At 40.7% G+C, this 11,049-nt stretch overlaps 1 protein-coding gene across 1 annotated transcript in view; it reads right to left on the bottom strand.

Annotated features, from left to right (window-relative positions):
• Nucleotides 1–5,709: 5,709 nt before the first annotated feature.
• Nucleotides 5,710–11,049, bottom strand: part of LOC109476116 (gamma-interferon-inducible-lysosomal thiol reductase-like) — a 7,647-nt gene continuing 2,307 nt past the window's right edge. Inside the window, exons 2-7 of the mRNA XM_019777008.1 lie at nt 9,207–9,395; nt 8,548–8,622; nt 7,885–7,992; nt 6,960–7,106; nt 6,122–6,190; nt 5,710–5,833 (exon numbers count right to left, since the gene is read on the bottom strand). Of these exons, the coding sequence (XP_019632567.1) occupies nt 5,777–5,833; nt 6,122–6,190; nt 6,960–7,106; nt 7,885–7,992; nt 8,548–8,622; nt 9,207–9,395 (645 nt within the window). The 3' untranslated portion in view covers nt 5,710–5,776. The remainder of the gene's footprint in view (nt 5,834–6,121; nt 6,191–6,959; nt 7,107–7,884; nt 7,993–8,547; nt 8,623–9,206; nt 9,396–11,049) is intronic.

Genomic DNA, 11,049 nt, shown 5'->3' with positions numbered 1-11,049 from the left:
TTACTGCAACATACTTTTGGTATGCACTCCTACATACCTCAAATGTAGGACCTTGCAGTAAAAAATACTCTTTAAAAATTTTAAGATAGTACTACTATTTCTCAAGGTGGTGATATTATGTACCCTGGTGATATTATGTACACAGATGTTACACACACACACGAGCACTTGCACATACTAACATGCGATCAATAGTATCAAATTGATAAGAGGTGTGTATTGAATACACATCTCGGGTAGGTGTTAACTAGGTGTGAAAAGGTCCCGGTCAAGTTAATCCTCGTCGCAGGTTTAGATAAGATCTTAATCCTCGTCGCAGGTTTAGATAAGGACTTAATCCTCGTCGCAGTCTCCGACGTGATTTGCAAGGCCCGACGTGATTTGTAAGCTCCGACGCATTTGTAAGCTCCGACGCGTTTGTAAGCTCCGACGCGTTTGTAAGCTCCGACGCGTTTGTAAGCTCCGACGCGTTTGTAAGCCCGACGCATTTGTAAGCCCCGACGCATTTTAAGTCCGACGCAGTCTAAAGCACCGACGCAGTTATAAGACGGCCGAGAGCAATAAGACGACATCGGCAGCTGTGTTATATCGTCAACGTACAGTAATTTTGTCGGGATGAAAAAAACACGTTTGCGGCCGTAAACTACACTTAAGCCGAAAACATTGCCATCGGGCATCGTCAAGTACCGGCCTTCATGTTATGTGGCCAAAGTTTCACCCAGACGACATTGCAAGGTTGCCAACATGCAATTTTGTATATGCCATGGGTTTAGGTCTGGACTTACAAGTCCGGAACTGAACCTAAACCTCTGGACTTGAATCCGGACCTGAACCTAAATGTGGGTTTAGGTATGCACCACTACTAGACAACGCAGCATTCCTTACCCCAGGCAAATCTACGTATCTTCGGTGTAAGGAACAGTGACTCAGGCATATGCGCTGTTTGGACCAAAACATATCCTATATGCTGGTACACAAAAACGCTGTGCGTCGGTGGTGCGGAAATTACAAATTCTTTCAAGCATGTCCGTGGGAATGTTTCCATCGAGCAGAAAAAAATCTTTAAATGAATCCAATGCGGTTTCAACTGGAAATATTATGAATGAGGCAATCTTGTGATATTGACGCATACTGCTTCACATGAGCACATTTAAGTCAGCATTTCATACTTTGGGCATTTAAAACTGCAGAAGCAAGCCCCAAGACGAGTCCTTTATTTTCTGGGTGGTACCCTAAAAATCTGCCCAGGGCCCTTCCAGTACCTATTTTCCGTCAGAATTTTGGAAATGTTTGCTTCATGAGGGCCAATATACATGTAGATAGATGGCTAGAATATTGGCTTTGAAAAATTGGGTTTCCAAACACTAAAAACTGCACTAGATGCCTTAAGACAGTTCAAGCACTTTCTTCATCTTTTGCAGTTTTTTAAAATCAGTCCTGGCTTACAGTTACTCGTAAAAACTGTAAGCCAGGACTGATTTTTTTTTAAAACCAGCTGTCGTGGCGCTTGAGAATAAAAGTTTGCCAGTGTAACATAACACGCAGAGAACATCGTGCAGGTTTTAAAATCTTTGGCTTTGCCAAATCTCTCACAAGCCTTAAAGCCACCCGGTGGGAGAATGTTCCCGTTCACACATGACATCTGTGCTTCTTTTTGTCCTTAATGAAACTAAGTAAGTGTACAAACAAGATTTCCGTGTTCCGGAGTGTTTCACTGGACACAATTAGACACCTTCTCGCGCTCGTTATCCCACGTACAACCACGTCATTTACAAACAAAAACTTCTCCTCTAATCCTGCAGATTTTTCTGGGTAATGCGCGAGCGCTCTGAAAGGTAAACATATTAATTGTTTGGGATTTGGTCGCCCGGGGCAACGGTGTTGTTTTGGAAGTACCTCAAGGCTACGGGGTGTGTAAGGTGGGCGATACCAACGGATCGTGTAGGGGTGGACACCAAAAATCTAGATTTTTTCCCCGCAAGGCTTGAAGCTGTATTGACTTAAAAAAGAAAAAAAAAATGATCATAGATTGTTGGCTATCCTAAAAATTTGAGTGTGAATGAAATAATTTCGGTAGCAATAATCGCCTAGACGACGGCACAGTCTACTTGAACAATGCCCTTCAGGCTTGACCTTGGATTACATGGGTCTACTCGGTGGGAGGCCAAACTCTTATCTAATCACCACACGGCATTGTCGGTAATCCTAAAAATAACAAAGTACTGATGAAGAATGGCACGTACACTCTGGTGCTTTTGTTATATGCCGAAATTATATTACAATTATATTAAATCCTTGGCAAGGACATGTAGTAATATTTTTGATATTTCTTGGTTTCTTTGCAATCTAAGGCCACACCGCCTTAATTTTATGGATGACATTTCGCCTGTTCTAAAAAAAATCACGTCCTCCGACGCTTTGGCCTGGCTCTAGGACTTGTAGTCCATGGTAGTTACCGACAATACGGAGGTGGTAACTCTGGAGGATGGCACCCAGGATACCGAAGCTCCACGCAACTCAGTATATACGTACAGTGCCGATTCGTAAATACCGCAAAAAGCCAGCATGTGCCGGCTTGTCGTATACGTACGAACTGCTGCAAATTCACAATACTAGCTTTGTATTCCTGTGGTTTAGTAGCATTTTTATTTTTGGCCGGATTTTTTTATTCGCCGCGCGCACTAGTTTGGGGGTCTTCTCAGGATGTCATCCATAAAATTAAGTCGGTGTGGCCTAATGCCAAAAAAATTGCTCATGATCAACTTGTGTGTGAAACACGACCTTCAAAGAGGACGCGTATGCAGCGAGTGTGCATGGAAATGAAGAATACTCTGGAAAAAAATTGCCCTGGAAGACGTCTTGCGCCCGTCTGTGTGGTAAAGTGTACTTCATATGGTCTTAGATACTCTCTGGACACTGAAGATAATCCCCCAGATTTTCAAACTGGGGCAAGTGCTTACCCGCAAGTGCTTACCCGCTGCACTTTGTCAATCAATCGCTAGGAGTGCTGCTGCGTGGCCCAATCATTTATGTACCTAGCAGTTAGTCCTTGAACACAGACCAATGAAGAGCTGTTCGGTGCATGTGGGGGGTTGAATTAATGATCCTCAAATAGAAATTGTCCACGTACGTTCATGCGCATTTCTCAACTAAAAAAAAACAACGGGAAAAACGGACATTACATATAGGTTCACTCGATCTCTTGCTTTATCTAGACCTATGCCCAGACACGGTTAACGTTCTGGATAGTCCACGTGTATCCAGCACCCTGCCTGGTGCAAATCTGTATTCTTGGACACGCGGAAACTATCCAGAATCGGATAGAACTAGATAGTCACGGTTCTGGACACGGCGGGGCATCCATTTCAGCACCAAGGACAGCGGTGGACAGCTACAGCCTTCCGTTAGCCAATCGTTCCTATTACAGATCAGCCACACTCCAGTATCAAGTGGTTTTACTTTGACTTAATTTTATGGGTGGCATCCTCTGAAGACCCACAAAGTAGTGCGCGCGGGCCGCATAATACCTTGATACTTGATACCGACTACACATCGAGTAAGGCTTCTTCCTGCCTGTTGTGGACTGATCTTAGACGCTTTCTTCGTACTTCAGATGCTCCCAGTGTCGATCCAATCTTGTTTTGAACTGGTTGACTGTTTCACTGGATACTACAGTCGACGGCAGCGAATTCCAGTCTTTGATGACCCTCACACTGAATACATGTTGTCTACTCCTTGACTTCGCCAATGGTACCTTCAACTTGAAGTTGTGGCCTCTTGTTGTTCCCTTTGCTAACTCGAAGAAGCTGTCTGATTGTACCCTTTCTTGCCCAGTCAGGAACTTGAACACCTGAATCATATCTCCCCTTCTTCTTCTATACCCCAGGGACGGTAGTCTAAGCCTCTTGAGCCTTTCACTGTAGGGAAATAATAAAAAAATTCCGGCCAAAAATAAAAATGCTACTAAACCACAGGAATACAAAGCTGGTATTGTGAATTTTGCAGCAGTACATAACGACGTATAGGACAAGCCGGCACATGCTGGCTTTTTGTGGAATTAATTAATCGGCACTGTACGTATGTACTGAGTTCTTGAGTCGAGGAGCTTTGGTGCCATCGGTGCCATCCTCCAGAGTTACCACGGACTCCATATTGTCGCTAATAACCATGGATCCCAGGCCTAGAGCCAGGCCAGAACAGGTGAAAATCAATGCGCGCGTGGATGTCATCCATAACATTAAGGCGGTGTGGCCTAAACATAAATCGACTTTAGCAGTCAATGCACTAGTACGACAGTGACAAAACTTGTAGCGAGACAAGAATAACTTTTCCAGCAGCATTCGCTCTACTGATTTATTGATACAACACATACATGTATGAGCCTCACCAAATAATTTCAAGGGCATAAACTAATTTCTACAAAGATTTGAACCCTGAACCAAAGTATTTGTACCACCACAACAAATATTACTTTTGTATTCATGAATTTCCTGTCAGACATTGGCACATATTACACAAAACATACACTTAGGCCGCACCAATTTAATTTCTTGGTTAACAGGTTTTTCTAGAAAAATAATGGAGCAGGAGGGCGAAAAAAAAAATAAAAACAGGCCTAGGCATCCTATTATGGCCCAAAATGATATGATAGGACATAGGAGCCATGAAGTCAACACACCAGGCTGGTTCAAAATTTAAACAACGAATTTTGAACTTTTAATGATACCATTGCATTGAATGATGGAATAACTGTAACAACTAGGAAGAAAAGGGCTGTTTTCAACTGTTCAGGGCAAAATATGAGCTTTTTGCAGTTGATTCTGATTTTTTTTTTTGCAAATCAGAAAAAAATTAAGCGGGCGAATCCGTTAACCAAAGAATTAAATTGTTGTGGTCTTAGTGACAATGTTAGTCAAGATCAAAGAATCTTCAAATTGTAATAAAGTGAGGTAGTCATAAACTATGCAATAAACCTTTTTCAGCTCCATTGTGTTTCATATTGTGTGCGTGTATAGAATATCTAACCTGAGCCAAAATCAAGGAGACCAGCCTTTTTATGATCTACCATCTTGACTGTAAGCTAAGCAAAAACGAATTTAAAGTATAGGCCATCATATTTGTTTGGTTAAAAAAGTATCTCAATCTTATCAAAAGATGTTTATACAAAATGTTATGGTAAAGCTTTTAATATCAAAGTTCAACTAAAATCATAATTGTTGCAAAGACAAAATTTAAAAGCACAAGGGGAACAATTTTTGTCGAAAAATTTGCTACCTAAACAACGTACATTTTATTGAGTTTGTTGATAAATCGCCATGTAATTGCATACTAAAAATCTGATATGCCAATTTCAGGTCCCATTGATATAAAAGATGTTTAAAACGTGTTTTCAGTCTGTTAAAACTTAAAGTTGATCCAACACAACAAAGTTCTCTCACCTAAGGCTTTCGACCAGTCACTCTGGTCTTCGTCAGTAGACTGACCCAGTGAGGCTTGTCACGTGGCTTCTTTGAAGTGTGACGTTAACACTTGTTCAAATGTATCTGTTAGACGATGTCGGGCCCTGATGTAAATAGCTCCACTGGGTCAGTCTACTGAGGAAGACCAGAGTGACTGGTCGAAAGCTCTAGGTGAGAGGACTTTGTTGTATTGGATCAAAATTTTTAACTTTAAACATGTAACTACCAACACAGATGAACTTTCATGATCATGTAGTATAAGTTTAAAAAAGTGTATGAAAGATGTATTATGTGGAGTAGTCTATTGAGTTGTCCTGTCAGTCTCGTATGCACACTGTAGCTGTGGAGGAGGGACAGGCATCAGGCTTGGGACCCTTCAAGAGAAATACAAACAAAATACAAATTAAATATATAGTATGGGGGATACAATGGGGCTGTTTGAGAAATATACTGACTACATATATATATTATTTGAATTTTCTTCTAAAAGTCTTTGGTATGACCTGGCCATGGTTTGAACTTCCAACCTGGAATGAAAGCTACCCAAGCATTCTATAAGCATCAGTTTTCACAAAGGAAAAAAATGTAAAATATCAAATTTCACAGAAGGTTTATTTATCTATAATCTATAATTACATATAAATATATTACTCAAAGTTTACCTGGTAAGTGTCACAGATCAGCTTTAGTAGATCATCCATTGCTTCATTCTGGATCTTTTCTGTGTGAACCTTTAAAGAAAAAAATTGAACACGATATTTTGTCAACATCAATTTCAAAACAAGGTGTTCAGTCTATATATTCAGGTCTGTATTAGACTTGAAATTATTAAACATTATTGTTGAAGGAAAATTTAGACCTTGTGATACAACCTAGAAGAAATTTATGTTTCAGTAATTCCAGTTTAGGCAAGGTTATAGGTTGCTTCTGAATTAGCCTCCTTGGTACTTTCTTTGACTGTGGCTCTTTTGAAACCATTTCATCATTTTTCTACGACCCACTAACCTGATCTGTATCTGTATCTGTATTAGTATAGCCGGTATAACCGCCCTTCGGCGTAACACACCAGCTTCTCAGGCACGCGGCACGGCGGCAGCTAGCTATATCACACCGAACGACTTGTTACACTCAATCTTTGCACATTTAATTGCAGGAGTTGTTTAAAACTTTCTAATGATGATGCCCCTACTGTGCTTGTTGGCAACGAATTCCACTCTACAATAGTTCTGAAGAATTTTTGAACACCTCAATTCTTGGTTGATAACTCTGATATTTGAAGTCATGACTGTTTCTCGTTCTTTTCTGGGCTGGTATCAGATACTTAGTGGTTGGTACATCCACCAGTTTAATAATCATTTTGTACATCATGCACAGTCTGGACATTCTACGTCTGTCTTCCAGTGACCCCCACTGATGAAGCTGTGCACCCCAAATTAGAATCATGATTACATCTTTCTTTTTTTAACACATGTATATTTAATAAGTGTTAACGAGACTAACCCCATTAAGTGTGACCCATGGTACGTAGGTGTGAGGTGGGTTCAGACTTCCCGTCTTCAGCGCCATCTCGTGTTCCAGCTCGTTCCCCTGAGAACCCTCTGCACACTTCTCTATAGCGCTGAAGTCAACCTGCATCATGGAGGCACACTGTGTACAGAAAAGACACACATTTAAATGGAAGGCAGAACAAATGTTTGTTTGTTTATTTGTGTTCTATTTACCCAGGTTGGCCCCTCTCAGTGTCATAGCACTGCTTTACAGTGGGTCCATGCAAAGCATATACATGTATTACTAAAAATACATATAACAATTATATTCCAGTACTGAAATATGCAAAGTGCACAGACTAGGCAATATAGTATCCATATCTATAGTCCAGTCTGATCATAGGGTGAGGTCAGAAGTCAGCTCTAACTTTCTGCATACACTTAAAGGTATCCAATGCAGTTTTTAGGGCTTGGAAACCCAATTTTTCAAAGTGAATATTCTAGTCACTTATCTACATACTGAGTTGAAACCACACTATCCCAATGTACATTGACCCTCAAGGAGCAAAAATACCCAAAATTCTGAAGGAAAATGGTTACTGGAAGGACCCTGGGCTTGTTTCTGCAGTTTTAGATACCTAAAGTATGAAATACTGATTAAAATGTGCTGATGTAAAGCTGTATGTCACTCTCCAAGCAGAGGTTGATGGTGGAAGATCGTTTGCTTTTTATATATGGCCCTTTTTTTGTTGGTGGTGGTAGCGACAAAAAAAGGGGCAACATGTTAGTAGCTTTCATCATATGGTCACTGGCACCACTGTTTGTAGTATGATAATTTTGTGATGGTGCAATTACCACAAAAACATAAAATACAGCAAATATTTTGATATTTACAGCACTACTTTGAATACCAGAGAACATCATCATATTGGTCTCACCTTCTCAGCTGCCTTTTTTGGGTTGTCAGAATGTTCTACTCTAGACTCGATACAGTGGATGAAGGGAAAGGCTGCAGTTATGTTCTTCAAAACATACAGGGTGCAGGTCTGGGAAAGAAAATAAATGGGTCATTACTAGAGCTGTGTACCTAAACAAATTTTAGGTACAGGTACAGGTACAGGTACACAGGTTTAGGTACAGGTCCGGACCTGAACCTGTACCTGAACAATTCGACCAATTTATATGCTCTTCTGATCTCCTTCAATAACAAAAAAAAAAACATAAATAAACTTGATAGTTAAGGTTTATTCTTTGTTTATGGCGAATGCTCAGATAAAATATAGGCTATATATATGTTTTTGTTTTCATGAACACACTGTCCTTACACAGGGACCCATTGTTAACCAGCTATTTACACATTTGAGGTCACAAATAGGCATAAAATTGGTGTGAAATTGTTTAGGTACAGTACCGGTACTGAGGGATTAGGTATTTTGGACCTGTACCTAATCAATTTTACCGGTACAGTATCGGTACTGCGTACCGGTACACAGCTCTAGTCATTACATATAAAGAACGCATTTGATCTTAGAAACTGCTGTGTGAAAAAACTTGTTACTAAAACGAAATTGGTATTTTCAATGCCTACAAAGTTTGCTAACCTCAATCAGGTTTCCAACACACTCCTGTTTTCCATGTTGACACTCGTACACCCATTTACCAAAACGTTTCTTCTCCTGAAAAACAGAAAGACAAAAAATTTGTATTATTATGATATTTAGATTTTACTTTATTTTATCATTTATTGAAGGATTGATGATGAAAATATCACATCTGTCACTAGTGTCAGTAAAAATGTATTTCTCAATACCCCTTGAGCAAGCAATAATTTTTGGCGACGTCTCAGGGAGGAGCCTAATGGTACAGTATTGTGTGCAATTCGCAAGAATTCTAGGAATTGTACAGGCATTTTGTCCACAGGCATGCGGAATGTCCACTGGCCTTTCTCTGACCCACATCCATGCCCACATTCCTGGGACCCTGAAGACCTGTCTGCCCCAGATGGCCCTACTTTCTGTGACCCCGGGGCTCATTCACTATGCACTCAGGGGGGGAGTGTACTGTATCTGTCTAGACTTAAACAAAGTCCAAAGTCCAAGTACCAAGTCTTCCTCAAAATCATGAAATGATGGCAGTGCCATGCAAACAATAACCCTAACAGCAACCACCGTCGCCATGGCAATGTATGTTTTCATTGCCAGTCTTGTTGTGAAAGTAATAATGATTATTACTTGGTCAAGGGAAAATGTCAAATACATACAGCAGCATTCCCATATGGCACCAGAGTCAGGTTCATGATGGGGGAAAGTTTGCTCCATGTTGGCCACAGCTGGTCATTGATGAACTTCTGACAGCCTCCACACAGGGACTCGTAGTACAGGGTTAAACTGACAGGGGGCGCTGGAGCATGGGCAACTTTTCTCAGGTACCTCTCACAACTCTCCTCTACCTGAAATAAACAAAGATACATGTAACTACATAATCTACAACAAAGAGCATAAAAGTCAACTCTCCCCAACTCACTCACTCACTGTCCGGTTTATCGTCTGTTGATCCCCGTCTTCTGAGGGTTAGACGTGCTTGCACAATACATCTGGGGCTTGATGGCAGCACGCCACTTGTCTCTGTCCTGTGGGTTGATTTTATCCAAGTTCAGGTGGTAGAGGTCCTCCTGTATGTTGTTGTACCATTTCCTTCTAGGGCGGCCACGGGGGTTTGGACCCTCCACATCCAGTGTAAGGATGACCTAATCGGCCATTTGTCCCTGTCCATTCTCTGGAGGTGGCCGTACCATCTAAGTCTGTTATACCTAACTGTGTCCTGAATGTTATGGACTCCAAGCCGCATACATAGCTGCTCAGTTGACTGGCAGTCTGCCAGTTTCCTGGAGCACATCCATCTTACCATGGCCCTGTCGCTCCGTGCCAGTCTCTTCATGTCTTCTGCTGTCACAGCCCATGTCTCAGAAGCGTAGAGTAAGACGCTTCTGACACAGGAGTTGAAGACATGTCCGCGGTTTCTGAGAGGTATGTAGGTGTTTGTAGGTGTTTAACTATGGACAATATGTTTTACGACACCTGCACCAGACAACTATTGAAAACAATGTGATGATGCAACTACAACAGACAATAGATAAACTATAGACCAGACCAAATAGTTCTCATTTACTCCCACCCACTATCTGGTCAAGGAGGTTAGGCCTAGGAAAAAAATTGCTGTGTTTCCTGTTTCAGTCCTGAAAAATTTGGGTCGGTAGGTAGGGATTATCTTTTCTTCTTTTTTTTGGGATTAGTTGATTAACAAAGTAAAACTTGCACGAGGACACTTAACCTGATGATTGTACGATATTTCATCACTAAGATGTCAGATCATGGAGCTGGAAAAGGTCGATGAACTCGAAACATTTATGTCCCTTGCAGGGTCCACTCAAAAAAAGGCTAGGATCGGTCAGGAAACGGGAAACACTTTTTTTCCTAGCCTTAAAATTGATCTGGTGCTGTATACATTTTTTTTCAATTATCAAAAACCATAGTTACAGGGGTAATACAGTGCATTTCCTCACAAGCCTTGTGTACAAAAATGGCTTTTCCAAATCCAATGCATTTAGTTACATAAGTTGTACTATACATAACAAAGTTGTAATTTTTATTGCTTTCTGTATAGTTTATGGTACATGAGATAAGGTAGTTGATTTATAGCATACTGCGGTACTGGTACGGGTTAAGTCTATTGAAATAGGTGTAAGGGCTATGCTGCTAGACTCTGTTTATATATACACAGGCCAGTATATCTTAATAAATATTTTATACAAGTTAGCGAGAAGACTTGTATGAAGGTCTTGTCAATGTGGTTAGGTTTCTTGACTCAGAAGTTTTAGAGACAATACATAACATGGACATGGAACCATCCAGGCCTCGAAATTAACTTTTCTTACTATTGTCCCAGCACTGTCGTGTCCCAAAATAAATTTCAACTGTCCCGAAATGAGGATGAACTGTCCCGATCTTTTTTTTTAAAGTATTGTATGAATATAACTTTGAGTCAACATTGTTTTGCTTATGTTCACTCACAGGCACCCTATAGTTGTGGAGTAGACAGGAAAA

This window comes from Branchiostoma belcheri, unplaced genomic scaffold (genome assembly GCF_001625305.1).
Source record: "Branchiostoma belcheri isolate BF01 breed outbred unplaced genomic scaffold, Haploidv18h27 scaffold36, whole genome shotgun sequence".
Taxonomy (NCBI): Eukaryota; Metazoa; Chordata; class Leptocardii; order Amphioxiformes; family Branchiostomatidae; genus Branchiostoma; species Branchiostoma belcheri.
The sequence above is the reverse complement of the archived record's forward strand: the minus strand, read 5'-3'. Positions and strand labels throughout refer to the sequence as shown.